Consider the following 27597-nt stretch of genomic DNA (forward strand, 5'->3'; position numbering starts at 1 on the left):
GATACAGATTCAGCACAATCAGCTTTTCATCAAGAAATGGCAGGCAATTATATAAGGCGAGCTAGCCTTGCATTACGACTAGATAATGGGTTTACAGATGTGACGCAGGAGTTGGCTAGGTATCGCCAAGCCATCCAGATATTGCTCAATGGTATCAAAGGTGAGTTAAGCGAAGATGTTGAGTTCCGCTGAATCCGTTTCTTAAAGAGAATTAACATTCTATTAGGCAGATTATGTTGACCAACTAATCAAATTATTGATTCGATAATCCAATGTAATTATCATGATCAGTCGATAACGATCCCACTTCTAAGCAATCAGCGACAGCGCTGGTGAGCGAATATCTTCAGCATGCAGAGGAGCTCGCGGAAGCAGCTGAGCAGCGGAATACCATATATAGCTGCTCTCGCCAATTAGAAACACCACGTTTGGCAACTCAATCATCAGCAGGCAATGCAGGATCGGTTAACGAAGTACGGAGTTTGACTTTGCAAAGATCAAGGCCATCCGATATGGAGCCGATAGAGGACCTCATCGATTCACATGAACGCCTTGGCCATCGGAATCACTCAGAAACATCAAGTGATGCCAGTTTTTCGAGCACTACAAATATTTTAGATGTGTATAGCAATGTTCCTGAAGGTATCGCAGAGATGCATCAAGAACAGGACACTTTAAACGATGAACACCACCGAAACCATGAGGAGAACCTTGGAACGGGATTTTCGGCTCTGCAAATTAACAGTGACCATGAAGCATCCAGATCTCTTGTAGGGAACTTGACAGGAGTATCAGCAGATGAATCATCGTCCACTATACCCATTGCTCAATCACCGCAGTATCATGAAGTGTCCACAGTGCCAATTCTTAGTGCGTCGCCTGCAGCCACTAATACATCTTCCGATTCCTTCCCAATTGGCCGCCTCACACGGAACCATCGATCAACAACACCTTCCATTTCATCTTCTAGATCTAATGCAACTGAATCAGTATCGACTCAGATTCCGGTGACTCGCATTAGATCTGGACCAGAACCGGGGAATGATTTTGATACCCATTCAGATTTACCAAGACACTTCTCTTCATCATTTCCAACATCATCCTCGTTTGCAAGTCAAGATAGGGCTCCTTCAAGCCGTGTCCAATCCATGCAGGCACCACAACACTATTATCAGCAGCAATACCAACATTTTTCGCAGCAGCAATACCAATTACCACCCGCTCAAAATCCGCAATTTAAATGGGAATCCGATCACAAGGCTATCGAATGTAGAGAATGTCATAGGAAATTCTCGCTTTGGCTAAGAAGACATCACTGCCGCCGATGTGGCCACGTTGTCTGCGATCGCTGCTCCAGCCACCGCTCGATGATGCATCCATCCGAGGTAGTGTTTGATCCTTCATCAAGCGAGGCGTATCTTTCTCATAAGGCCTCGTTGCAGAGAAACATTCCGCAGAGCTATCGTGTGTGTGACTCTTGCTACACTATTTTGGGATCAGGTCGATCTACGGGGGCAGCATCAAGCTCTGGTGCTGGATCTGGTAACTTTTCATCCAGTTCGAGCAGTCAACAGCATTATCATCGATCACACAATGGTCAGTATTCAACGCACAGTGGAATAAGCAACCCATCACAGAATGATAGGAGTTATGGGGTATACCTGCCTAGCTCTTCTGGCTATGCACCTGATCGGTCACACCCTTCCTCGAGGAGCTCTAGCTCATCAAACCTCCATCCAGCGCCGATGGTTCGTAGCGCTAGTTCTGGCTCGCTCATGAGCGAGTGTCCTGTTTGTGGAGCTATCCTTGCTGGTTTAGAAGGCGGCAAGGCAGCACAAGAAGCCCATGTGCAAGATTGTTTAGAGGGCAAGTCAGGTCCAGGAAATGGACCTGTACGCTATATCGGTAAGAAAACTATTTTGACGATATGCTGAGTACTAATTTGTTCACATGCTTAATTGCTAACTGGATATTTTTTTTTAAAAAAAAAAAAAAAAAAAAAAAAAAAGTTTATAAACTTGCAGCAGACTCACCGTTGATAGATCAAGAATGTGCCATCTGCTTTGAAGAGTTTGTGGCAGGTAATAAAAAAAGAATTCTGCCTTTTTTAAAAATTTCACAGCATTTATTCTAACTGAAGGTGATTTGTAAATCTTGTAGGTCGAACCGTTGCACGGCTGAATTGTCTGTGCACATACCATCGTCATTGCATCCACAGTTGGCTACAGCATGGCAATTCGTGCCCTGTGCATTATCGTTAACCATCTACCACTTGATAATAGGAACCATAAAATAAAAAAAATAAAAAAAAATATGAAAATAAAAAATCAATAAAGGCACCCATTCATCTGCAAAAACGCACTCTATTTCAATCCCTCAAAGACAAATAGTCCGGATTCAGAAAAATAAAATTTGACTTGTACGTGTTCGATGTACTGCTTGTACGTGTGTTAATGATCTTCCCCTTTTTTTCATTATCTTTCATCATCATTCATCTCTCACTTCCTCTTATTCCCTCATTAATTCTTTTTTCTTCTTTGCTTCATTCATAACATGTCTCTCTCCCACGGTCAGGAAATCGAATACAAGGAGGCTTTCGCTCTGTTCGACCCCACTAATTCGGGTGTCATCCAGCCAAAGGCCTTTTCCGACTTTATTGCTGTATGTTTGGTATCCACTCAACTCCTCTGTTCCTTACAAACACATGCACTCTCCTTCACACTCACGTACTTTCACCCCTTATTGTATGCTTTGTTTTGTGCAGTCTGTTTTCCTTTATCAAATGATTCATCGCCTCTGCTCTCTTCGACAAATTCTTCACTACCAGAACTTGCAATTTTTTTTTCTTCATATTTCCTTCTTGAATCTTCAGATTTCATTTTATTCCTCCATTGAGACCGTTCCGTTTGGTTCTTTACGATGTCTTTGCTACAAGTTTTTTCATGTGGAGAATCTGTCCATCATCTCCATAGTTTTGCAGTAGAGAGTGATTGCTAATGTAATACTGTCCAAAAAAATTCTTGTAGACCTGACTTTTTATCTTTCTCTTTCATATTATTATACCAAACAATAAGCTCCTCAACGACCCCGAGTTGACTAAGAATGTCAAGATCCCCACCCAGCCCATGGACTACAAGACTTTCGTTGCTTTGATGGCAAAGAACCACAAGGGTGCAGAGACTTCTGATGATGCCTATGGTGCTCTCTTCAGAAACATCAACAAAGATGGCTCTGGTAACATCTCTGCCGCTGAACTCCGCGCTGCTCTTCAGCACTTTGGCAACAGCTCTTTGTCTGAGGTAAAATACTCATGAAAATAAAAAGATGAGGATAAAAAAGAATTTGCTAGGAAATTAAGCTTTTCTTCTTTTTTTATGGCTTAAATAGGCTGATGTTGACGAGATTGTTCATGAGGCTGATGTCTCTGGTGATGGTCGAATCACTTTGGAGGAATTCTTGAAGATCATGCAGAAGTCTGAGAAGAAGCTCCGCGGTGAGCATGTTTTGTAAACAACTTACGCCCCTTCTTCCTCACTTCCTCCCTCTCCCATTCTCTTCCTCATTAACTCTAGCGATGCCTTTCATGCTTTTTGTCAGCATCGAGCGTTGTATTTCCAATAAACAAATAATAATATTAACCCATAGACAAACAGAGTCTGTGCCATTATTTTTTTGAGAATCAAGACGCACAGGATTGAACAGTGGCGTCTTAGAATCCAAGTCATTTGTACCTCTCCACCCCCCTTTATTTCATTCGTTTTTTACCTCTTTCCTTCTCTACTTCAAGACGTGCAAAAAAACAAAAACTTTAGCTTGTTTAATCTCCTATCTACCCAGCATATCCTAGTCCAAGGCTTAAGAGTTTGCTTTTGCTTACCACGCATAGCAAGAAGAAGAAGTGTTTTTTTACTCTTATCATACACATAAACTCATGGACCAAGCTGTGGAGAATGCAACCGACAAATTGGAAGTGTACCGGCATCTCATTAGTCAAAACACACCCATCCTTGAATGGCGCTATGAACAACGGCGAGAGATGCAAGAAATCTTACCAGCCATCTATCTAGGACCTTATTCTGCCACACGTAATCTGGAGGATCTAAAGCGAGCAGGGATCACACACATCATTTCACTGTGGGATGTGTCTGAATCCAAAATCCTCAAAATCCATCACCCTGATCATTTCAAATATCTTCAACTTGAAATCTCGGATGCAGCAACACAAAACCTCATCACATTATTCCCCTCTGTCAAACAGTTTATTGACCAAGCTATCCTACACGAGAATGGAAAAGTATTAGTCAATTGTATGAGCGGAATCTCAAGGTCACCAGCATTCGTTGTTGCCTATCTGATGGAGGCTACGGGCATGGAGTATGAGGTTGTTTATCGATTTGTTCAGAACAAACGCTTCTGTATGAATCCTAACCCTGGGTTCAGACATCAGCTTGAGGTAAAAAAAAAAAAAAAAAAAAACTATAGGACGAACACCTTTTGTAAATACTGAATTGTCTTTCTCTTTCTTTTTTCTTTTATCATTTTCAGGAATATGGCCCCATTTATACTGCCGTAAAGGCAGTGGCCTCGCATCCGGTGGAGCAGAGGACATCAGTTCGACGGTCAGCACCTGAAGACGATGATGATACTGAAGAGATGTATGTCATTTAAAAAAAAAAAAGTAAAAAATAAAAATGTCTCTAGAGAAAAATATATTCTAGGGCGAATGAAGTATCTTACTGCTTTATTAACCTTTATTTTATATTTTTAGGGAACGACTGGCACCCCGTTTCCGATGAATAGGGCAATACTCCTGGCATATAACGAAGAAAAATAAAAATAAAAAAAGAGGCAAACATTCTAAGCATACTCCTGCCTCTAAAACCCGAATTTCAAATGTACAACAGTCGAGTTGAGTGATAGCGTGTTGATAATGCAATAAAAATAAAAGTCAAGGTTATCAACTAGTCATTACAAAGAACTTGAAGAACTTGTCACCTTATATTAAACTTTATTTATTTGTATAATATAAATAGAACACGAGAACATGGGTGAGTTGCCTCCACTGTCGAAGCTAGGCAGTTTTTGACTCAATAATATATCATGAGCGATGATACACCCTGTAGTGTTACTATCCTTGGTGTTTTCATTATTGAATAGGCGTGAAGACAGAACGTCTGTAGATTCGTCATCACGACCCATTTTTGACCGTGATAGTGTAAGCACAGCACAATAGATTTTGAGAGGATGCTCTCCTTCACAACTATGAATGACAACGCCACGGTCTCCGTCTCGTCGTTAATTTCACCGTTGCTGAAGGCCCTACTCTAGTTATTTCCTAGTTAAATAGTGTAGTTGAGAATCACAGAGTGTGGATTATCAGGTTTGGTTAAATGTCCGTCAGAGTTGACGTCCTGGTCATTTGGATTTTTTTATCGATCAAAGAGAGGCAGAGGAGGGGCTCCCTTCATCACCACTCAATGATAGTGCTACTTCATTTACTTTTATACAGCTATAAACTGTGGAAGAGGGGCAGAGGTAATATTAGCATATTCCCTAGGACAACAATCTGAAGTATGTAGAGTATTCTTCTCCTGAGGTACTTCATACCTCTATCACTGGATAAGTTTCTAAAGGATACCTTCGGAGGGACGAGGTATCCATGATATCAAGTTTTGGACCCTCAAGGTTTGTCACAGATGGTTACCTGTACCAAATACCACGGTGCCGAGCAGTATAGCTGATCTGAGCTGATCTGAGCTGAACTGATCTGATCTGAGCTGAGCTGAGCTAAGCTGACCTGGGATCTAGTGCAGAGTTGAACACTGAGCTGTCCAGATCAATGGTTCTCGATAGTAGAAGGATGAACATCGCCCAAATAATCATCGGGTTGACATGCGCCTAGGCGCCGTACATGTTCCGTTCTGGCGACACAGTCACTGGGACGAAAGAGTTGTTTTCGGAGATGCCTTGACAACCCTGTTGACGGAGTGAAGTTTTTTGGACGATGACCTGTGACCAAGTAGGTTTAATATTGGTATCGTGAGGTTCGCGAGGAATAACATAATATTGAAAAGATGGGTGGTTGAATCGAGCAGAGATGCTGTTCTTGAAATGTATTACAAAGCCGGCCACTTCCAGCTACTGTGACAATAAAATACTTCGAGACACACAAAATAAATGCACACAAACAGAAAAGACTGGACCAGAACAGTCGGTATTCAAATAGTCCTATGAACAAAAGAAGGAACATGGAACCAAAGACTCCTACGCTTCTTCTCTTTTGAGATTGGTGGCAAACGCTCCACGTGACCATAGTAAATCGATAAAGTCGAAGAATGTTCAGAATGCCCTATGATGAAGATGGTGATGGTTTACAGATGCGAAGATAAGGGTAGGGGGCTAGAGTGGCTTCTTGCATTTGTTAATTCGCAAGCTATGCGTTTACCACATGGAGTAAATATTCATTTCATGATAATGGGTAGATGATAACTGCGAAATCTAACCATCTTGCTTCTCACTATGCAGCAATGACAGAAGAAAGGGAACATTTTTTTCTTACAGCGATGATTGTAACAGGTTGATGAACGACCCTGCTCCAGGCAATCCAGCGAAGCAATTGAAGATATATATTATTTTCTACAAAGCATCTTGGATTCTATTTCTAACGAAACGATTTGCGATCCATTTTTAAGAATGTGCAAGTATAAATTCAGCCAATGGGGTTTGGATTTCTGAATCTGATATTTCCGTTGTCCAGCTGGATCGTCTGGATGTCGTACAATTTTTTTAAATAAAATAGATTAACTTTAAGGGGTATTAACCTCGAAACCCTCACATCTCAGATAAGGATGAATTAATGACCAATGGCAACATGGTCTTTTTGTGTCATCTTTCGAAATGTACAACAGGCGCTCAGTTTGATATTATAATGACCTCCCTCCTCCTTTTCACGTCCTTGCATCTTGCCTCCATTGCATAATTTGACATCTTTATTATTTAAACAATTGTCTTCAAAGTATGCACGCACAGCATAGTTAGCATAATTAGCATATTCAACATATTCAACATATTCAGCATATTCAGCATATATTTACATTTAGCTTGTTCGGCAGTTTCAACCCTCATTTACTACAGAACACATGGCAGCTCCACAGGAGAATCATTCCAGTCATTCTCGTCATGTTCAGCTGTACTCGGATAGCTTTAGTCACTACCATGACGACACTGGAATATCTCAGGCTGCTCCTATTGAAAACCAGTCAATCATTAATTGTTGTGAGAACTCTAAAAATTGTACGAGAAGCCCAGTAATAACTACTCAAACAACTACCTTTACACCTACACCTACACTTACACCTACACCTACACCTACACCTACACCTACACCTACACCTACACCTAGACCGACGTCTTCATCGTCAACTTTATCCTCGACCATCATGTCTTTACCAATAGGCTCAATGACTACGTCTAAAGACTCTGCAGCCGCCACCGCCACTTCTAATATGACTACCAGGGGGCCAGAGCCAGCAAGAGTCGTAGATAGAAACTGGGCTCGAGTCCGGCAAAAGATGATCGGGAACGACAGTATTGCTCATATTCACTTATCCTCTCCACTCGCTGGACCAAGTTCTTCCACTTACACAAGGTTAGGTCTCACAGAGTCGATAGACAACAGCAACATAAACAACTCTAACAATCGTAGTTTGACTAAACCAGATGCCATTCACAGGTCCCAATCACCATTAGGCAACCCACTAAAGCTTGCTATTATTAATGGAAATGCTACAGAAGCACCCACCAGGGCTTCTCTCCCTCCAATGACAACTGACAACTCCGGAGCTGGTGGAACAGTGTCGACGGGAATACGAGGCGTACTTGGTTTCAGGACCGTGGTAATGCAACGAACGCAGCTTCGGAAGATGGAGAAAGAGATAGAAAAAGCTTTGGCGAGACATGCTAATGATCAAATCCAGCCACGATCCCGATCAGTGGCAAGGATAGGCGCAGGCACCCGTGGAATGATCCCAGGAGCATCATATAGCCTAATGGTGGAGCCTAGTTCAGTTGATAGAGCTTTCATAGAAGATATGATCGATATCCTAAATCGATGGAAGAGCCTCACAGTAGAGATACCTTTCAAACCTGAAATCCTAAAGACTATGTCCAAGATGTTGCGGACAGATCGTTCAGAGCCTATGCCACGTAAGTAGCTTCACTAACTTGGCTTCAGTTTTAAAAGACGTATATATACATTATTGGACATGGCGAGAAAGAGTATAGTTAAACTGAGGACAGCATTGACCTTTCTCAATTAATTTTGTGACCCTTATCCAACAAATCCTCTACAGATACTGATGCAGCTGCAGTCCTGAACCTGTTTGATCTGATGCGCCAAGTATATCCCTTAAAAAGCGATCCAGAGGACTTACAAGATCTGCTTTGGAGCATTAATCTTCTGTCGCCTCTTTATGCTTGTAATAAGGTATGTGATCGCATGTGTTCGTGGACCTTTTATATTGATTTTTGAAAAATACTGGCTAAAGACGATCTAATGAGAAAACCTTTTTTATGAATCAACTCATCATACTAAGAATCGAGTCATTGAGACCATTCGCGATCTACTCTGCCCAAATGCCCTGACGGCTACAGTACCATTAATACCCAAGAACATCCAGGCAATGCTTGGTTTAATTTCGAAACTTCTAAGTGAGCTAGCCAAGCTACCTCAGTATTCAAAGGATCACCGTATTCAAGTTTTTTTAACGGAGATTTTGGAGAGGATACGCATTGGCGACCTGGGAATTAAAAGTGAAACATCTAACATAGATCGATCCGTACAAGAGTACCGCGCTCGGGTCACCTTTTTACAGTGTCTGATAGAATGCATGCGGTTTTCAGATCAAAATGCAACTCGCTTCTTGATCTGCAACATGATACCAGTAAGCACACTGAGGGCTAACATTTTAGCTATTTTTTTAGTAAATATGAGAAGCTTAATCACCCAATTTATTTTTCTTTATCTCTTCCCGTTGTCTTGCTCCTGTGCAGCACTACTGGGTGGAGTCAGACCCTCAATACCCAATAACAATTGATGGGCCTGTTGCAGCTTTTGGACAGGTTGCAAGCGCATTGGTTTTAGGAGAACCTGTATCATACACTGATGGAGCTGAGGATACCAGATCAATTATTTTGGATTTGACACTGTTTCTTAAAGAGTTCCTCCCACCAGCGAGTCTGTCCGGGGTTATCAACAAAGACACAGCCACAAGTCTTGTAAAATTCATTTTAATGATATTCTCTGTTGAATATCCGGGAATTCAGCAACAGCAGGATCGGATGCCGGTCGAATATCATGAAGCACAAGCATCCGGCATAAGTAGAGATGATCAAGATGGCACACCACGCGGGTCTTTATCAACAGATGGCGATAGAGAGAATGTATTAAGGACACCACCTCGATCACCCCTCAGCCCTGATGTCAGTGGAGAAACCTTTCAGGCTAGAACATTGTCTCCACATGCTCTCGATCTCCTTTCTGATGAACAAGCAAACCTAGTTTTGCAACATGCAAGGGCATACTTTGACGATCTGTGGGCCAGTGGATACCAAGATGCAATCATCGAACAACTCAAAATAGAAGTAAAGACGCTCTCTGCCTGTAGTTGTTTGAGCGCTCATTGAAGTTGAATATCACTGTCATTAACCTTGGTGCATTCCCTCGTTCATTCAGGTTAAAAACGTTTCCTTTCGACGTCTTACGAATTTGTATTATCGAGCAATTATTGGGTCCGGCATCGCAAGAGGCAATCTAATACTGATAGCAACTCTCAGTACATTTTTTAATGTAAGTGTATTTGGGGTAATCACTTTTTGTTCGTCATCCATGGGATCCTCTGCGCTAACCTTGAAATATGCACGAATCGACCAACAAAAAAAAAAAAAAAAAAAAAATAGAAACTTGTTTTCCATCAGCCAGAACCAAATGAAAGGTTGTCAAAGTTGTTACTTCAACTTTCAGTATTGCACAGGCCTACGTTCTACAAACCGATGATCGCGTGTGTAGCCTCGGATTCAACCCAATTTGTTACAGAATACCTTTGTGTTCTTTCTTGCCTGGAAATGCATATGAATTTAGTGGACCTCTTTTTAAGAGATGCAGATATGATATGCGTGATTGCCATGACGGACGTAGGGCATGAACGGCCGAAAATTGACTCACAAAATCAAATGATGAAATGGGGGTCCTGCACTGTTGGTCAGTGTATTATTGTCTTGGAATTCATCTATGCAATTAAGAAGCTGGCCCGTAGTGGAGATAAACATCAAGTGGAGATTGGCAAGATGTTTCTGATTGACCTTGAGAGGAAATTGGGCATGTACCTTGTATCAAAAGTAATTACTTCTATCCCTTGTGCTTTTATCCATGGAGTAGAGAAAAGAAAACCATCAAAAATAATTATGACTTTAATAATCTATATTTAATTTAATCGTTGACCTTCAGGAAAAGAAAATATTGGTACCGAGACCCATGCGGGTGATGCTCTGCCTAATATTTTATGAAATCCGTATGCTATGTAAAACGATTCACAGGTATGTTCTTATGACTTGTTCGGATGAATTTTGTTTTATTAACCCATTTGCACATCCTATCACATAACTGATCAAAATTACTGTTGCTGATAGACCCGGCTGGTTACCTCGCGTATTGGATTGGGCTATCAACTACAATGTTCATGGCGCCGGGAACTCGGAGAGTGGCTCACTTGGGATCTCAGAAACGATGCGTCTCCGCATCAAGCACATCTATAGCAGCGTTGACAGCATAGTAGGCGAGGTATAGAAAAAAAAGAGTAACAGGCACTACCTTAAGCCTTGTCCATAATACCATATCTGTATCCACAAAATTAATTAAACGATAATCCTTCCATACTTTATGGCTTTTAGCGCAATGACCGATGCTCAGCCCGTATCAGTGGCGCCAATTTCAGGAAAAGCAGGATACCTACAGACCATAGTCCATTGATGGACTTTACCGCAGCCATGGAAAGACATACTGAGCTGAAGGCGGCGTACTCTCATCCAAAGAGACTTAAACGGATGTCAGATATCAAAATGGATGAGGCTGTGGCTACCTTGAAACTTTTGGTTACAGTTCATTCAGTCATTCATGTCAACGAATATCTACAGCTGGTTGAGCCACTATGGGATACTTATTGCCTTGAGTCTCGCCCAAAGGCGGCAGCATCCGCTGTATTTCTGTTTGTAAAATGTGCTGACATAGCGCCTAAAACCATTTATACCCTTATCTCGCGCGACCTTATAAAGTAAGTTTATATGGACATGGTAGATTTACCTGCAAGCCAGAAAAACTATGCTCTCTTTTAACGGATCTTATTAACGATCATTCGACTTTTCTTTTTTAAACTGTTAATAGTGAGAACCCATTTAGAAGACTATCAGCTGTCGAAAGGTTGAGTGGCATTTTTGATTATCGAAACGAATTGCTAATGCAACCATTCGTTATCGATCCGTCTGCTCGAGGTCCATTTCAAACTGCTAATATCCAGGTTCCATTCATGAGTTCAGAGATCGGGAGCAATCGTTACACGATGGATGAGCCACGTTGGCTTACAGAACTGAAGAGTGTCGGCAACTTCCCTATCGATATCCGAATCCAATTTGAAGAACTTGGATGGGGCGAAAAAGGTCGAGTCGAACGTGAGATGATGCAGCGTGTACAAACGCCTTTAATGCTTCTGTGGACGGGGTACCTGGATGAAGACTCCGAATCCAAATCAAACTTTGGACGGACATTCACTGTGCTTCCCAAGGACAGACACGCGACGGTCATGATCCCAGTCCTCAATTTACTCAATATTATGACCGTCGATCTCCTAGACGATGAAATGGTTGGCGTCCGTTCTGCATCCATCAGGTTTTTGTCCAGTTACATCCGAAATGAGCCTGTATTATTTGTCCGATGGCTTTTTGCAGAAATTGTGCGGGCAAGGCCGGATCGATTGAAAGATTTAATCCATCGAGTTCATTTATTATTGAGTGCCTGCTCAAAATTACCTCCAGGCTTTGCGTTTGCGATTTTCAACCACATCCTCGGAATAATGAAGTGGTATCAAAGGAGTTCCAAGCCACGCGGTATGGAAATAATGCTTGTGATGCTCCCGTTGCTAGCCGATGTTGTCTCTTCTACCAACGATATCGTCTACAAGGATTTCAAGCGAAGCAAAGTTGACATCTTCTTTTCTAATATGGGACGCTTTTGGTTTCGATCCAATATCCTTCCTGAAAGTATGTTTCCGCACCAACTCTCTAATCCCAACAATATTCTGCCACGGCTATGCATACCTTATCAGCTTTTTCAAATGGCGGTCATCAATATCAATCAAATTCAATTCATGACAAGCTTCCTTGTTCGTTTCCCGACTGAAATTCAGGATATAAAGAACAATATTGGCCGATTCAATAAAATGCCACGACTCATTACACCACAAGGGCCTGTAGGACACAAGCTCGAGGACAATCAATATATTCCAGATGCTACTAGTGAAAGTACATACGTTATAAAACATACGTCACATGGAGATCGATATCTTTGTAATCTATCAGCCCTTCGTGCCCGAGCCTGGCTCTGTTTTGTCCTCAACTTAATCCAGCGCATGGAAAAGAATAGTTCTGAACGATTGGAGCTCATGAACATTTTCAACGGAGTCAATGTAATTCTATTGGACCATGGCAAAGATCTTGGGATTGTGGGCCAGGCACTAGATGTGTATGTGACTGCAGTGACTCGCTTAAGACGGTTCTTTGCCTCGAAGAATGGATATAAGCTGTTTTTCCCTGCCTTGTTCAAGATTTATTGTGACTCAGAACCAATACCTATGGTACGGGACACAATCGACGCAGCATTTTATCGATTTTATCAGCTCCATCAAGAAGCATTTGTTCTACAAAGCCTTGGAGCAATTGTCCCTCTGATGCTACGCAAAATGACTAAAGGACAATCCGGTATTATGCTTAGGTCATTAATCACCTTCCTGGAGGCCCTAGACCGGCCGAGAACCACGTACTATTCAAAGGGCCTTGGGGTGCAGTCGCTTTCGGAACCGTTCCACGAAAGCTCAAAATATGGCGGTCCGCAACTTGAGATCCCAGATTGGATTTCGTCCTTCATCCCAAAGAACTCAAAGTTGCTTCAGAACAGTAGTCTATTGTACAAGCGAGAGTTTCCCATCTCAGACTCGATAAAGCTATTTCTGGCGATTATTGCTTTTGATCCTGGCTCTGTTCGGTCCGAGCAGTTTGTTCGGATCCTTGGTGATATTCTACCATACTTCCTTGAAAGGAAACCTCAATTAATGACTGGCGGGCTTGATAGTCTAGTTGAAGTGTTTGCAAAGTTTTCAAGATCTTCCAGGCCTCTTATCCCATCAGGAATTATCCTACCGACTGTTGCTCCAAGGCAAAGTCAAGATTTAGGTGATGCCAAGTGCGGCTTGAGCAGATTTTCTCTTTCCCCCAGTCCATCGTCAAAAACCCAGGCTATCAAGGGCAAGACCTGGGCACAAAACGACCGAGTTGCAATCAAGCATGAGTTTGTGTGTCTCATCCAGATATTCTGTGATAAAGGTGGGCAACTTGCAGATAATCAGCATCAGCAAATGGCTGCCATCATCCGCTCGATCATCAAGGATTATATTACTCTCAAAATCCCCTGCACCACAGAGTGGATTAAGGATTATATTAAGAGCGTGATCATACCAGTCCAAGATCTTCAGCAGAGTTGTCGCGCGGTGCTGTATTTGATAGTTCAGTTTTCAAACGCTCTTAGGACGCATTACAAATCAGTTGACTTTTCCGGGCTTCTAGAGGGTCTGTTGCTTATTGCAGAGAATGAGAGACCGTATCTCCGAGCATCCCCTGAGTTGGCTTTTCTACTCCGTGAACGTGTGATTAACATTGGACTAGCCCTGGCAGCCAGAAGTGAATGGGTGGTGGACTCTGTGCATATCTCGCAGGCGAAGTTCTGCAATGGCCTCGTAGATCTTATCTTAGCCATGATCAATCATGCGGATACCGATACGATTTCTGAATTGGAACATATAGTGCCAACACCCCGATTAATGGCCTATATCATTGTCCCGATGTGTTTGCGCTTTAAGACGAGATCCCATTCTAATAATTTAGACATCCTGGAAATGCAGTTTTGGCTAAGGATGCTTGGTCTAACTGTAAAAGCCGCTGAGTATGATCCGACACTAAGAAGGTCATCGCGGACAGCGGGATTGCTTGCTCCAGTCTTCAACGTTGCGCGCGCCAACAGGAAATTAACATCTTTTGAGGCTGCTGGAGTTTTATCACCACAAAAGCAGTCTCCACAGCCATTCATGCCTATGTCGGCATTCCCTGTGCCCAAACCACAGACACCCTGCCAGTCAAAAATGGGCTCTGTGCCCCACAAGGAAGACACCATAGAGGATGACCATTCATTGACACAGCAACCGCAGCAGCAACGGCCTGACCCGTTAATAAATGCATCTCCAGGTCTAATAATCGATTTCATCGCCCTGAGGATTATCATGGTTCGGGGTGAACGATATTTGACATATCACCCCGGCTGCTGGATAGACATCTTTAATTTCGTCAAGAAGTACTTTTCGACTAGCGTACTCAGTTCAAGCTCATTTTCTGGAGAGGTACGGATGGTCAAGCATGCTCGCCAAAGTACTTTTAGCGGATCTATCCCTTCCTCTCCTAAGCCTTTGACCTCATTTCCTGCGAGTCCGCGAGTAGACGCGCCACGAACATCTGATTTTAGACTAGGGGGCCACTCTCCGCTCACAGGAGGACTCTTTCGCTCTACAAGTGAGATAACTCCATGGCCAGAAGCAAATCCTAAAGAAAACATACCGACCACAGCCCTCGGCTTCATGCTATGGTCCTTTGCAGAGACTATTGTATTTAACCAGCTCCCTCTATTGATCATGATGCGACCCTTCCTGCTGGATCAACTTCGCCTTCAGGATCATTCACCGCAATCTCAGTTCTCCTCCTATCCTAGTCGATCTGCCAATAGCTCTGGTCCGAACTCTCCTGCATTTTATTGGCCATCTCCAGTCGCACTTCCCTCTGGCCAACAGTCTGTTGTGGGGCCCAGTTCCTCCTCAAAGACGTCTCCTCTCCATACGAGGAACGATAATAAGATAGATGAGACACCAAATCCTCAAGATCTTGCAGCTATCAGATATCAGCAGAAATTAGACCGCCGAAAGCAATGGAGGAGTTGGAGTAAGCCAAATCAGTCAATGAATGCGCTAACAGTGCTTGAGAAGCCAAACCAGGGTATGAAGGGGCCAATATCGCCTCACATTTATCCAATCGATCATCAGCGACAAAGAGGCTCTATATCGATACCAGAAACTAGCTCTGGAGATGGACAGAACTCTACACTTGCCCCACGGATTGCCATCCATCATGCTCGCAGTCCTAGGCATTATCGCACAGAGCCTGAGAACCAAAAATCGGAGCAAACTCTTCCTAAGGTGTTGACTGAGCGTGCAAAAAAGTCTATGGAGAATGTTCGGGCAATGTTGGCAAAAACTACGGGTAGGGCGACTTCAATATCAGAGTTTGGCATTCCGATGTACCCAGGAAAGCGACCAATAGCAACGCCTACATCTGGTCTCTCGCCATCAATGGCTCGTAGTGATCGACGGGAGCCATTTCAATTTCCAACTTTAGACCCTAATCATAGCCATAATGATTCTCACTTTTTGCTTCCTGGCAAGTATGAAAGACAGCCATCTAGCCCCGGATTCGGATCTATGTTCTTAGCTCGAGAAGCAGCCCTCAAGGCGCCTCAATCTGGATCCTCATCACTGCACCTAGCAAATTTTCCTGTCCAGGGGAAATTCTCTCCACAGGTGTCTATGACACTTGCTGTGCCGGGCCTTTCTACATCTGACATGGGGAGCAAACCCAAGCTGACAGGCACCTCAAACGATGCAAATGTAGAAACCCCAATCAAAAAGAGCTCCTCTCATGCCAGCAATGAAGACGAATCCCAAGATTTCAGTTTTGTCCTGAGTACTCCAAATGAGTTAGCGCCAGTAGTCAATCCGAGGGAAGCTTCAGGAAGTGCTGATAGAGTGACACCTTTGTTGCCAGTGATATCAAACACATCCAGTTTATCTGCCCCGCTTCCACCGAAGAAGGACCGTGGCATCCTGAAGCCAAGCGTCATTACAGCACCATCCACAACTGCCACTTCACCTTTACCACAGACTCAGGCATCTGTTCCTCTACAAGCAATATCCCCTGGCCCGCAAGATCATCGAAGAGGGCCTTTGACTGCCAATTTACATTCACACTCACGCTCCCGATCTTTTTCTTTTAGCCCCATTCAACGTCTAGATAGTCGGACGACAGATGACGGTATGAGCATTACCAAAGGAGAATACAACCCAGTAGATAAGAATAATGGCACTTCATCCGACGAACAGGAAGACTGTAGGATGGCAGCTCATCATTCTAGGTCCAAGGTGTTTACGCAGAATATTGAAGAAGAAATTCGTATTGTTCTGGCTTGCTTTCCTTCCATGTTCTCAGTTGGGTCTGCACTCCCATCTTCGCAGCAACAGCCATCATTGCAGCAGTCGCAAATGTCTTCTATTCCAGCAGGAGGAGGGACGCCTGGGGATAACTCCTCCACTCTAGAAGAAAAAACTAGCCTCCAAAAAATTGGATCTTTGTCCGAATCAGATACAATGCATGTGCGAAGGACAAGCGATGGTATTGATACTGGTACCGACATTGGTATGGGCGTTGGTGTAGGGACCAACACTACCAAAGCTGGGACCAAGCCATCCCTCGTACAGCAGAATCATCAAGCAAGGCTCAGCATCCCAAATTTGGCTGTACTGCCACGTAGAACACCTTCCATTACAATCCAGGATCAACTTTATCTTGCACCGTCTCCAGTCAATCCTCCTCCTTCTGGTCTGGGAGGAGGCGATCTTTTATTTCACTCATGCGTCGCTTCCGAACAAGCAGTTTCCATGAATGAGTCTGAAAAAGCGCAGCTATATGGACTGAAACCTTTAATCCCAGGCTTGGCAAGCATGGCTACTGCTAAGGAAAGACGGTCCAAGAGTGTGATCTTTCAGCAAGCACTGTCTGTTGAGAAGCTAGGAGCACTTGATGACAGCAGAAACACAGGTATCGGAGAAGCTGCAATTGCGGGTGGTAGTGGAGCCAGTTGTGCAGAAGAGTTACTTATTTCATCATTTGCGCCATCATCACCGCCTTTGTCAACTAATTCAGCGCTTCAGCCTTCGAGCATTGCACAATCTTTGCAGACACCGTCCCACAGCGCATCTCAGGGGGTTCCTATTATCAGTGTCAGCTCGACACAGCCTCTAGAGTCACAGGAAAAGACAATGATCGAAGGTGATGATAACGAGTCAGAGGAAAGAGTTACAGAGGTGAGATTGGGAGAAGAGAGCGAGAGAATAGAGATACAAGACAGCTCTAAACATTTGAAGCTTCTTTGAGATGGCCAAACAGATTCTATAGATAATATTACATCCTAACCTTCTCCCCATACATACCCATTTATTACATTTGCGTCTCATCATTCGCAAACCGCCACTTAATATTCCACACAATAAAGAAGCATCATATTAATACATCAATCCTTGAGCCTTCTTTTCTTAAACCGTCGTCGCCTTCTTTTAGTGGTTTCATCAATGCAAAGAGAGGCGTTGGGTAAAGTAGAATGGAGGGCTGATGGAAAAGAGAGAACAGTATCTCCTTTACATTGTCCATGACTTGGATTTTCTTGTTGGTAGTCCTCTCCCGCTGAAAGCGGTATCCTTGCACGCGCTAATTATTTTAGGCAGCTTAAGTGACAGGAAGTCAAGAGATATCCTTCCAATGGGTAGACAAAAGATTTGACCTAATAAAGAACAATGTATTTTTTTATTGCAATCTCGTAATCTTGTCCTGCACCTTTCTTTTTCGAAAGCAAAGACAAACACAAATATGGGTGACCGTGGGTGGGACAGGAAAGGGACACTGGTACGGATAATGGGCGTAAGACTTTATTTGTCGCCTTCGCTGTCTATTATCCTTCATCGTCCAGCGACCCTTTCCTGTGACTGCAAAGATCAGCTAAGAGTGGTTGTTGTAAAATTGTTCTTGGTTCTACTTGACAATCAGTAGAAATTCTTGTAAACCTCTTGTGTGGCCCATCTGCCTTGCATGACAATCTTGTCCAGGCCGGAACCTTTGAGGCCTGCCAACATGGAACCAGCGGCATGCGCCTTAGGAATGCAAGTTTGTGGAGGTAAGGATGCAAGAGGCATGACTCTCTTGATGTGGCTACTTATTCACTCAGCATCCGTAGGTACATAATAGTAGGTCGAGTGTTTGGATTGAAAGGAGAGAGGATATTCCTTGGTGGGCTCCTTGCCTTGTCTGTTTCGGTCTTACAACGTAGGCGTGTATCCTTTGTCTAGTTCCTTTGCAGCGCGAGGCCGATACATTCGATATCGCTAGGTCGAACAAATAAACACATGCCTAATACCTAACTTTTTGGTCAAGTCCATAGGTGAAATGGTGCTGTTGTCACCTAGAGCTCGGAAGTGGTCGAGAGCCGGCGCAATGTTGATCTCTATATCTTTGGCAGGACAAACTTGATAGGCCTTAAGGACCTTGAAAAACTTATAGAATACATGGTCGTCTTCGAGTACTTTTGAACCTGGGTATTGACCTTTGAGATGTGCTCGATACAATAAGATCGTCTGGGGCGACAATCCTTTAGCCCGTTTGCCCCAGGCAGAATAGTTGGTGATCGCTGTTGGATTGGCCTTAGCGGGTTAACGTACCAACTGGTGAATCCTTTCTGGATATCGTTATATCTTCGGCTCTTTATAGTCTCTGAGGCCGAGTCGAGTACTGCTTTCACGGCGTTATCGTTGAGACCTTGCTCCAAGAGGCCTTGGCGCCGTCGATATTCTTGGCCAGCAAGCACCATGCTAGGCTCTTGTTCAGGGCCCTTGGGTCCCGTGGCAGGGATGAGCCCACTTCTGCTCGTGTTAGAGCGAGTGGCATGGTGTGCCCACCGCTCGGATAGTCCGATACTATATCGCTCCTGTCCAATTGAGCGTGATCACTGTGGCCTTGAGACGCTCTTTCTTTAGACGGTCCAGGATTTGGGAAATCAAATTCCATGATGGGCATATATATAGTGTGCCCAGACTCTTCCATGGTTGCAGTAACACGTTCTGCGCTAGAACAGACGGATCGTACTTCCACGACATGTATATCGGAAGCTGAGTATCCTTGTGGGAGGCAAATGAGTCGATCTTGTGCAGTCTCCATACTTTGTATATGACTTGAAAGCATTTGGGGTTGAGGCTCCATTCCAATTAATTGTTTGATTACTGGCTGCGGATCCGCCGGGTTGATTTTTTTACTCATCAGAGATCCTTTACTGCTTAATAATTTTTTTTTCTTTCTTTCTCATTTTAGTCAAGGCAAGGCTTTACAGAAGTAAAAATGCCATGTATGCATGCGACTCTTAACCCAATGTACTTTAAAATGCAACTTAAATTGGCGACGAGAGATCATTGATACTAAATAACAATTTGTTATAGATTTCTTTGGAAGACTTTAAGTTAGGTCAGTGATACGCTTTCTCGGGGTAGCGCTCTACCTAACCTACGATCCTATGCTACCTTGTCTTTTCCTCCTTCTTCTTCCATAATAGAGGCTGACAATCAATGCTAGAGCATTGCAGCAGCACTCTGACATGCTCAGTAGCCCTGGCCTTTGCCTTGCAAGATACATCAATTATATATATCTTGTCGTTTAACAAAATAGGAATGGATAAAATTAGAGATGCAATGTTTATTAATGACAAATGCAATGTGCGGTTCAATTCGAAGTATATATAAAAAAAATTCTAAAGAAGTCCAACCAGCCTCTGAATCTCACTGAGATTAGCTTGAGCAATTTCAGAAGCCCGTTCGGCTCCTTGGTCAAGCACAGACTGGATATACCCATCATCTTTTTCTAAAAGAGCTATTTCCTCCTGAATAGGCTTGAGAGAAGAGATGATCACATCTGCAAGGGCTTCTTTGAAAACAGCCGTGGTGGACTCTGCATGCTCCTGAACAACATCTTCAATACTAATATGTTTCATAGTAGCATAGATCTCGATCAGATTGGCAACTGCAGGCCGTCTGAGTCGGTCGTAGGAGATACCACGGGTCGAATCCGTGACAGCACGCTTGATTTTTGAAGAAATTTCAGCTGGTGAATCAACCAGGTGAATACGACTCTGGCTGGATGAATCTGATTTGGACATTTTCTTTGTGGGGTCTCGTAAAGACATGATTCTTTTAGTCTCGGCTAATCAATTGTTATAGAGTCCCCAAGGGGGAGATATTAGATCTAAGTGAGAGCTTTTTTTTTTTTTTTTTTTTTTAAAAAAAAAAAAAACATACTGATTACTGGTCTTGGAAGGGGGAAAAAATCGTTCTTCACATTCTTATTGAAGATTTGAGCAATATCGCGGGCAAGCTCCAGATGCTGGACTTGATCTTCTCCCACTGGGATTTTGTCGGCTCTAAATCCCAAAAAAAAAAAAAAAAAAAAAAAAAAGATATTTATAAAGGAACTAGAAGGCTTTTTTTTTTTTTTTTTTTTTTTTTTTTTATTACCTGTAGAGTAAAACGTCGGCTGCCATGAGGACTGGATATGCAAAGAGTCCGAGCTGTAATCCCTCTGTAGCACTGACATCTTCCAAACTTTGTGAACCTCTGTGGATTCCAAGTTTTGACTGAAAATATTGTGTTAATTGATGATGGTGTTATGATCGAAGGTATGAGGTAATTTAATTAGAATTAGATGGAGCTTTGTCTTGATTTCATCAACACCGTATGATTTGGGATAATGATAATAATAAAAAGCCTTTATTTACCTTCCACTGTGTCATTCGCGCGAGCCAACCGACAGGAGTCATGCAATTTAAGATCCATGTTAAAGCTGTGTGTGCTGGAACCTATTGCTCATGATAGTAGTAATGATAATAATAATTAATTGGGGGTTCGAAAAAAAAAAAATAAAATAAAATAAAAAAAAACTACCTTGGATTGCTCAAATAGGATGCATTTCTTAGGGTCGATACCACAGGCCAACAATGTGATAGCCATTTCTCTTCGCTCCTTTCTAAGTTTCTTTGGATCCTGAGGCATGGTGAGAGCATGAAGATCCACGACACTGAAGAGTAAGGTTTCGTTCGCATGATGTGCTTGTTCCTGAAGTTTGACCCAATTTGAAATCGCGCCGAGATAATTGCCCAAGTGAGGCTGACCTGTAGGTTGAATACCACTAAAAATGATAGACTTGTTTTTCTTTCCCTTGCTTTCCTTATTCTCCTTGTTATTGAAACTTCGGTGCTTGGCTTCGGTAGTCGTAGTCAAATAACGAGCATTTCGGAACTAAAAAAGTATGGAAGTTTTTGTATTTATGAAAATGAAATTTTATTTTTGAAACGTCTCAATAATCTTAAGTTCTGACAAACTTCAGATTCAAAAAAAGCAGTGGACAAACCATGCACAGATCAATGCTCCTGATCTTCTTGAGGGTTTGCCTTGCTGCAGACAGCGATCGCAATGTAAGTGCCATTTTGATAAGCTGTTTGACAGAAAAGGAGGGTTGGTTCAAGAGTCGGAATTGTTATAAGAATATGGTAAAACACGTGATTATATCTACTATTGAACATTATTCATGTAACAAAAATATTGATTATACATCTGTGTTATTGCAGTCAACCATCCCATCATTTCGGCAATGTCAACACTGACCTCTCAGACTATAATGAGTGATGGACAGGAGGCAGAACAAAGATTTCAACCCTCAGATTTTTCATTCTTATCACAGGTGCTCACTATCTTGCAGAAGATCGAGGCCGGAGAAGATGCTCAAGAGATTGGAAGACTCTCATCCAATTTGAAGACCAGTTTTAAAAAATGTCAAAATATTCTAGACCATCTTCCAGGTGCAGACTTGTCTCCGGACGAGCAAGAGAAGATCCTGGCAGAGGAAATGAAAATCTTGGAGAGGAAGAAGTAAGGATGAGTATTGACAAAAAAAAAAAGACTTTTGCTCTCTGTCCTCTCTTTAGAATTGTCGTGATAAAACTTGGCTTGAAAGCTTTGTAGCCGTGGGCTACTAATTGATGTCATTTGTTTTCATGTTCGAATACACACGTCTACCAATTACATGCACAGAGCTCAGCTAAAGACATATCTATCATGGCAAGTATTCCAGCATGATAATCCCATTGAATCAACGTTGATAAAACAAGATCTTAGCGATCATAATGATATCCATCTATCCGAGCCAACCTCAACATCATTATCATCATCAACAGTAACAGCGGCAGCAGTAGCAACAACATCAGCAGAAGCAACACCTATATCTGTGAACAGCGTTGAAGGAATGATGAAACTTGATGCAATGGACGATCGATCAGAAGGTGAACATATTAAGCATGAGTCTCAAGAACCAGTTATGCCTTCCTTGGGCACAGACACTTCGTTCATGTCTGATTTAGAGTCAAGTCAAGGAAGCTATGCGCAACCACCTTTACGACGTGAAACTGGGCTCACATTCGCTCTTTCTGATATCAAGATGGAAGATTCCCAAGATTTCAACTTGTAGAAGAAAAAAATAAAATAGGTCACTACAGTATTTATTGTAGACTTTGAACAGTGAGATAAATATACTTGAAAGGTAAACAAACGTTTAAAAAAGTAAACGTATCTATCAGTGGATTGATATTAAGGATTTTTACGCGAGGTTGCTATGTCTTATTCGCTTATTTTCTTTTGCGCCACGATGATTATAATTATAGTTATTACTTTTGTCCTCTTCCTCTACTGCCACTCTCATCTCGCAAGCAAGCAACAGGTTAGATCCCAGAACTCTCATAAGCAATCTCGTCTCATACTCGATGATGATGAAGAACTAGTACTCAGAATCATACATGCAATAATTGGAGACGAAGGACTTTTTTTACAGAAAAGTGGAGCAAGGGCACAGATTGGATGGGACTGAGTTGTTTAGTAGTTGGAAGGCTATGATAAGGACAATCAGAAGGTCGCCTCTTCATTAATATATAAAAGCGATCTTGTGAATGTTAGTGAAGTTGACATCTTTTGTGTGTACCGCAAGGTTGTCACAAAGCTGTCCATTTCAAGCTACTTTAAATGTAAAATATTTTAAGATGGAAAAATACAGCATTGGTAGTAAGGGCTTATCTGTTCACCTCTTAATAAAGTCAAAAGACTGAATGAATCTCTGGTGATAAACGTCAATGACAGAGGCCTACTCGACCATAGAATCCTTCAAGTATTTTTGAAAGACAGGACCTTTTTTGGAAGTCTTGGTGTGCTACCACATTTTACCTCCTTTAGAGGGGGCTCTGTAACTGGAGGAAATGGACAAGGAGTATTGAATTTCTGAGGAGTAAAAGTAGACAATGACTTTTTTGCCATAACCGAATTTCTTGGGACCGTCGTAGATTTTGGAACTAATACATCAATGCTGATAAGACCTGTTAGTAAGTAGATAAGCTGGTTGATTCATCTATTTTTTTTTTTTTTTTTTTTTTTTTTTTTGGGAAGAAAGAAGTGAAGGTAGAAGAGAGTAATCTATCATTTTTAGGCAAGGGCAAAAAAACAATAAAAATAAAAAAAGCTTCGCCAACCAAGACATGTGCGTGAGAGACGCGTCTTTTGTTGTGAGACAAACACAAAGTCAAGCCACTTTAATTTACTTAATGTGGAAGCCGCGAGAGAGTAATAAAAAAAAGTTTCAGGTACACTATTTTTTTTTGTCCCTCTCTTCTTCAATTACTCTTCTCAGCAAGGAACTAGAATCTTCATGGTAAAGCATTCATGTCTATAACAAAAATAAAAAATAGATCTCGTGGATAAGTTTTTTAATTTTTTTTTTTCTTTAATAGGCTGATCGCAAGCGCCAGCGAGATGACAATGATGTCACTACGCCTTCGAGGAATCCAGCGAGTTCACCCATCCTCGGCTCATCGCCTCCATTACCTTCCTCTGACTTGGAGGACAACGGCGTACTTGAAGACGAGATGATTTCTGACCTCGAGAATGAGGACCTGGAGGGAGAAGGAGAAGACCTTTTTGGGTCTGACATGGAAAAGTAAGGCGATACAACAATACCGGAGCAATCGACATGACCAGATGTAAAAATAAAAAATAAAAAATAAAAAATAAAAAAGAGGAGAAGGATGGGAATGTTTAAGTTCGTTAACATACTCTTTTTATTTATCATCTTATACTTGTTGCTGTATAGTGATTATGTTCAGAATGTGAAGCTCGATGCGTACGATCCTAATGACATTGACGATGAAGAATTTGAGCACATGGACCCTAGACAGCGTGCGGAAGTAGAGGCGCTTTTGGCGAGACGAGATGCCGAGCGTGCTAGAGCCCTCGGAAGGATCCCTGAGGCATTTTTGGATGGTATGATCTTGGATTGCATGACGTTTTTCGGATTAAGCTTAACCTTTTGAAGATGCTGGCTCAAGCTACTGTGGTTAACACTTTTCCTTCTTCCTCATAACAATTATAGATGATACGGATCTATTGAACGTCACCCACCGTAGGAGGCGCGTTTATGAGCAAGATTTAATGGAAGATGATTTGGATGATATGGTGCGTATAAGGGATTAGAGGTCTTTGATTGGAGCACGCCATGTCGTCAAAATTTAGCGGCAACCACTAACCTTTTGACTCTTTCTAAAAAAAAAAAAAAAAAAAAAAAAAAAAAGTCTAACGTCATCTTGGGGCCTGAGCAACTGAGCGATCATAAGGGCTTATCAATTTCAGAATGGGTTACAAAGGAATTAACCCGCCGCACCATCATGTCAGAGTTCAGGAGGTTTTTATTGGAGTATGTCGATGCGAATGGAGAATCTGTATACGGCCCGTTGATCAGAGCACTCGGAGAGGCGAACAAGGAGAGCTTAGAAGTCAGCTATCGTCACCTATCAGATGCCAAGCCAACTCTTGCTTACTTTGTTGTCAACGCTCCTCAAGAAATTTTGAAAATGTTTGATGCTATTGCCTTTGAAGTCGTACAGATGGAGTATCCAGACTATGGACGAATTCACTCAGAGATTCATGTCCGTATCACAGAACTTCCTATTGTCTCCACCCTTCGTGATCTTCGGTATTTTTTTATATTTTCCTTTGGTTTATTTTCTTTAAGCACTTATGTTGCAAATCCATGCATGTCTACATCGGTTGCATTAGAAGTTATTAATCTTTTATCTAATTTTGAACTACAATAATAGTCAAGCAAACTTAAACTGTTTAGTGCAGGTTACAGGAGTTGTCACACGGAGGACGGGCGTCTTTCCTCAACTGAAATACGTAAAGTATGACTGTGTCAAATGTGGGGCTCTTCTTGGGCCATTTTATCAGGATTCTCAGACAGAAATTTCAATTGGCAGCTGCACCTCCTGTCCCTCAAAAGGGCCGTTTACAGTCAACTCTGAACAGACCATTTATCGTAATTATCAAAAAATGACCCTCCAGGAGTCCCCAGGCACAGTCCCCGCAGGTCGTCTACCTCGCCATCGTGAGGTCATCCTTCTCTGGGATCTCATTGATAGCGCTAAACCAGGAGAAGAAGTAGTAAGTCATTTGTTTCGTATGATGGCTCGTGAGTCAGATCTGCTCATTACACCCGAGTTGCAATGATACAACAGATGCTCTGTATCTTTTTAGGAAATTACGGGCATTTACAGGAATAACTTTGATGTGGCACTCAACGCAGCAAACGGATTTCCTGTCTTCGCTACAATTCTGGAAGCCAACTATATAAACAAGAAGCAAGATGTCTTCGCCAGCTTTAAATTGACAGAGGAAGATCGTAAAGAGATTCTTCGTCTCGGAAAGGAGGAGAATATTGGGAAGAGGGTAATATATTTTGATCAATGCAGGCCCTTGGTTTACTTCAAATTTGGTATGACCTACGATGCGGGATCTTAAGATATATAAGGCTAATACTTATTTATTATCAATAGATCATCAAAAGTATTGCGCCTTCGATTTATGGCCACGAAGACATCAAAACAGCTATTGCTTTATCATTGTTTGGTGGTGTACCCAAGGATCCTCAAGGAAAACATCGCCTTCGCGGAGATATCAATGTCTTAATGCTAGGAGATCCAGGAACAGCGAAATCTCAGTTCTTGAAATACGTGGAGAAGACTGCACACAGGGCCGTTTTCACGACAGGCCAGGGAGCCTCTGCTGTCGGTTTAACAGCTTCAGTCAGAAAGGATCCAATTACGCGTGAGTGGACATTGGAGGGAGGCGCATTGGTGCTTGCGGACAAGGGTGTGTGTTTGATCGATGAGTTTGATAAAATGAACGATGCTGATCGTACTAGTATCCACGAAGCCATGGAGCAACAGAGTATTTCAATTTCTAAGGCTGGTATTGTTACAACACTGCAAGCCCGCTGCTCTATCTTGGCAGCTGCTAATCCAATCCGTGGTCGCTACAATCCAGCAGTAACATTCTCGGAGAATGTTGAATTGACGGAACCCATCTTGTCGCGTTTCGACGTTCTTTGTGTTGTCAAGGATACTGTTGATCCTACTGTGGATGAACGTCTGGCCAACTTTGTTCTCAATTCACATCTTCGAAGTCATCCTCAATTCTCACCTGAACAAGATCAGCTTAGTATGACACAGCAGGCTGATGATGATGTAAGTGTGATTTTTGAAATGATTGTTCAGTATGTGCTCCTCATGAGTTGTTTCATCAATGCTATCTGGATTAAGAACGACAAAATTTAATTTTTGCTCTGTCCTGTCTTGCTGTCTTGATTTTGATAGATTATCCCACAGGACATGTTGCGCAAATATATTATGTATGCTCGGGATAAAATTCAACCTAAAATTCACCAAATGGACCAGGACAAGATTGCTCGTCTGTATGCAGACCTTCGTCGAGAGTCATTGGCTGGAGGCTCCATCCCAATCACAGTTCGTCATTTGGAATCGATGATCCGTATGTCGGAAGCGCATGCAAAGATGCATCTGCGGGAATATGCTCGTTCAGACGATATTGACATGGCGATCCGAGTCATGTTAGAATCATTCTTCAGTGCACAAAAGTTCTCTGTGATGCGCAATTTGAAGAGGGCATTCAATAAATACCTGACATTCGCCAAGGATAGCAACGAGTTGCTGTTCTCAATCTTGAACGATATTTTAAAGGAACATCTGCGATTCCTGCAGATCAAGAATCCACGTAGTGATATTCGATTGGTTACAATTGAGTTGGTAGAACTAAAGGATCGGGCGACATCTCTGGAGATCCATGATATCCAGCCGTTCCTAACAAGTAAGCTCTTTGCGTCAGGAGGATACCGGTTCAACGCCGTACGTGGTGTCATTGAACGACCCTTTTAAAAAAAAAAAAAAAAAAAAAAAAAAACTTTTATTCTTTCATTTGCATT

The 27597-nt window shown here is 42.3% G+C and overlaps 7 protein-coding genes across 7 annotated transcripts; 6 read left to right on the top strand and 1 right to left on the bottom strand.

The window, feature by feature from the left end:
* Window positions 1-2287, top strand: BCR41DRAFT_62533 (hypothetical protein). Its single transcript, XM_022030946.1, has 4 exons — window positions 1-160; window positions 292-1905; window positions 2010-2077; window positions 2161-2287. Exons 1-4 carry the CDS (start codon window positions 37-39, stop codon window positions 2179-2181), a joined length of 1827 nt encoding a protein of 608 aa, XP_021881147.1. The 5' UTR covers window positions 1-36; the 3' UTR covers window positions 2182-2287.
* A 202-nt stretch (window positions 2288-2489) lies between these two features.
* BCR41DRAFT_353706 (hypothetical protein) lies at window positions 2490-3650 on the top strand. Its single transcript, XM_022024205.1, has 3 exons — window positions 2490-2661; window positions 3075-3299; window positions 3388-3650. The coding sequence occupies exons 1-3, from the start codon at window positions 2554-2556 to the stop codon at window positions 3508-3510; spliced, it is 456 nt and encodes a 151-aa protein (XP_021881148.1). The 5' UTR covers window positions 2490-2553; the 3' UTR covers window positions 3511-3650.
* A 114-nt stretch (window positions 3651-3764) lies between these two features.
* Window positions 3765-4932, top strand: BCR41DRAFT_336621 (phosphatases II). Its single transcript, XM_022022037.1, has 3 exons — window positions 3765-4453; window positions 4546-4655; window positions 4769-4932. The coding sequence occupies exons 1-3, from the start codon at window positions 3932-3934 to the stop codon at window positions 4794-4796; spliced, it is 660 nt and encodes a 219-aa protein (XP_021881149.1). The 5' UTR covers window positions 3765-3931; the 3' UTR covers window positions 4797-4932.
* Window positions 4933-7695: 2763 nt separating this feature from the next.
* Window positions 7696-17695, top strand: BCR41DRAFT_353710 (hypothetical protein). Its single transcript, XM_022024206.1, has 10 exons — window positions 7696-8205; window positions 8352-8485; window positions 8595-8942; window positions 9052-9642; window positions 9734-9847; window positions 9958-10395; window positions 10505-10593; window positions 10687-10837; window positions 10948-11327; window positions 11438-17695. Exons 1-10 carry the CDS (start codon window positions 7821-7823, stop codon window positions 17568-17570), a joined length of 8763 nt encoding a protein of 2920 aa, XP_021881150.1. The 5' UTR covers window positions 7696-7820; the 3' UTR covers window positions 17571-17695.
* A 2254-nt stretch (window positions 17696-19949) lies between these two features.
* Window positions 19950-21715, bottom strand: BCR41DRAFT_353711 (tryptophanyl-tRNA synthetase). The gene is made up of 5 exons (XM_022024207.1): window positions 21171-21715; window positions 21005-21085; window positions 20745-20863; window positions 20529-20650; window positions 19950-20433 (listed from the first exon to the last, which is right to left on the bottom strand). The coding sequence occupies exons 1-5, from the start codon at window positions 21276-21278 to the stop codon at window positions 19985-19987; spliced, it is 879 nt and encodes a 292-aa protein (XP_021881151.1). The 5' UTR covers window positions 21279-21715; the 3' UTR covers window positions 19950-19984.
* A 161-nt stretch (window positions 21716-21876) lies between these two features.
* BCR41DRAFT_396352 (hypothetical protein) lies at window positions 21877-22749 on the top strand (the record flags this gene model as incomplete). The annotated part of the gene is made up of 2 exons (XM_022028794.1): window positions 21877-22154; window positions 22317-22749. The coding sequence occupies 2 exons, from the start codon at window positions 21877-21879 to the stop codon at window positions 22747-22749; spliced, it is 711 nt and encodes a 236-aa protein (XP_021881152.1).
* A 1182-nt stretch (window positions 22750-23931) lies between these two features.
* On the top strand, window positions 23932-27550 carry BCR41DRAFT_336629 (MCM-domain-containing protein; the record flags this gene model as incomplete). Its single annotated transcript, XM_022022038.1, has 9 exons — window positions 23932-23976; window positions 24056-24261; window positions 24415-24584; window positions 24694-24776; window positions 24893-25293; window positions 25418-25760; window positions 25854-26045; window positions 26153-26842; window positions 26972-27550. The coding sequence occupies exons 1-9, from the start codon at window positions 23974-23976 to the stop codon at window positions 27548-27550; spliced, it is 2667 nt and encodes an 888-aa protein (XP_021881153.1). The 5' UTR covers window positions 23932-23973.
* Window positions 27551-27597: the final 47 nt, after the last annotated feature.

This window comes from Lobosporangium transversale (assembly GCF_002105155.1).
Source record: "Lobosporangium transversale strain NRRL 3116 chromosome Unknown BCR41scaffold_19, whole genome shotgun sequence".
NCBI lineage: Eukaryota > Fungi > Mortierellomycota > Mortierellomycetes > Mortierellales > Mortierellaceae > Lobosporangium > Lobosporangium transversale.

What these genes read in the sequence shown, in the direction of transcription:
- BCR41DRAFT_353706 (XM_022024205.1), top strand. Translation starts at nt 2,554, where the DNA reads ATGTCTCTCTCCCACGGTCAGGAAATCGAATACAAGGAGGCTTTCGCT. An exon ending in CCTTTTCCGACTTTATTGCT is followed by an intron (nt 2,662 to 3,074) that starts GTATGTTTGGTA and finishes CCAAACAATAAG; the next exon opens with CTCCTCAACGACCCCGAGTT. An exon ending in GCAACAGCTCTTTGTCTGAG is followed by an intron (nt 3,300 to 3,387) that starts GTAAAATACTCA and finishes TGGCTTAAATAG; the next exon opens with GCTGATGTTGACGAGATTGT.
- BCR41DRAFT_336621 (XM_022022037.1), top strand. Translation starts at nt 3,932, where the DNA reads ATGGACCAAGCTGTGGAGAATGCAACCGACAAATTGGAAGTGTACCGG. An exon ending in GGTTCAGACATCAGCTTGAG is followed by an intron (nt 4,454 to 4,545) that starts GTAAAAAAAAAA and finishes TATCATTTTCAG; the next exon opens with GAATATGGCCCCATTTATAC. An exon ending in GATGATGATACTGAAGAGAT is followed by an intron (nt 4,656 to 4,768) that starts GTATGTCATTTA and finishes TTATATTTTTAG; the next exon opens with GGAACGACTGGCACCCCGTT.
- BCR41DRAFT_353711 (XM_022024207.1), bottom strand. Translation starts at nt 21,278, where the DNA reads ATGCCTCAGGATCCAAAGAAACTTAGAAAGGAGCGAAGAGAAATGGCT. An exon ending in TCCTATTTGAGCAATCCAAG is followed by an intron (nt 21,086 to 21,170) that starts GTAGTTTTTTTT and finishes CATGAGCAATAG; the next exon opens with GTTCCAGCACACACAGCTTT. An exon ending in CGCGAATGACACAGTGGAAG is followed by an intron (nt 20,864 to 21,004) that starts GTAAATAAAGGC and finishes CAATATTTTCAG; the next exon opens with TCAAAACTTGGAATCCACAG.
- BCR41DRAFT_62533 (XM_022030946.1), top strand. Translation starts at nt 37, where the DNA reads ATGGCAGGCAATTATATAAGGCGAGCTAGCCTTGCATTACGACTAGAT. An exon ending in ATTGCTCAATGGTATCAAAG is followed by an intron (nt 161 to 291) that starts GTGAGTTAAGCG and finishes TATCATGATCAG; the next exon opens with TCGATAACGATCCCACTTCT. An exon ending in TGGACCTGTACGCTATATCG is followed by an intron (nt 1,906 to 2,009) that starts GTAAGAAAACTA and finishes AAAAAAAAAAAG; the next exon opens with TTTATAAACTTGCAGCAGAC.
- BCR41DRAFT_353710 (XM_022024206.1), top strand. Translation starts at nt 7,821, where the DNA reads ATGACAACTGACAACTCCGGAGCTGGTGGAACAGTGTCGACGGGAATA. An exon ending in GCATGTACCTTGTATCAAAA is followed by an intron (nt 10,396 to 10,504) that starts GTAATTACTTCT and finishes GTTGACCTTCAG; the next exon opens with GAAAAGAAAATATTGGTACC. An exon ending in TTGACAGCATAGTAGGCGAG is followed by an intron (nt 10,838 to 10,947) that starts GTATAGAAAAAA and finishes TATGGCTTTTAG; the next exon opens with CGCAATGACCGATGCTCAGC.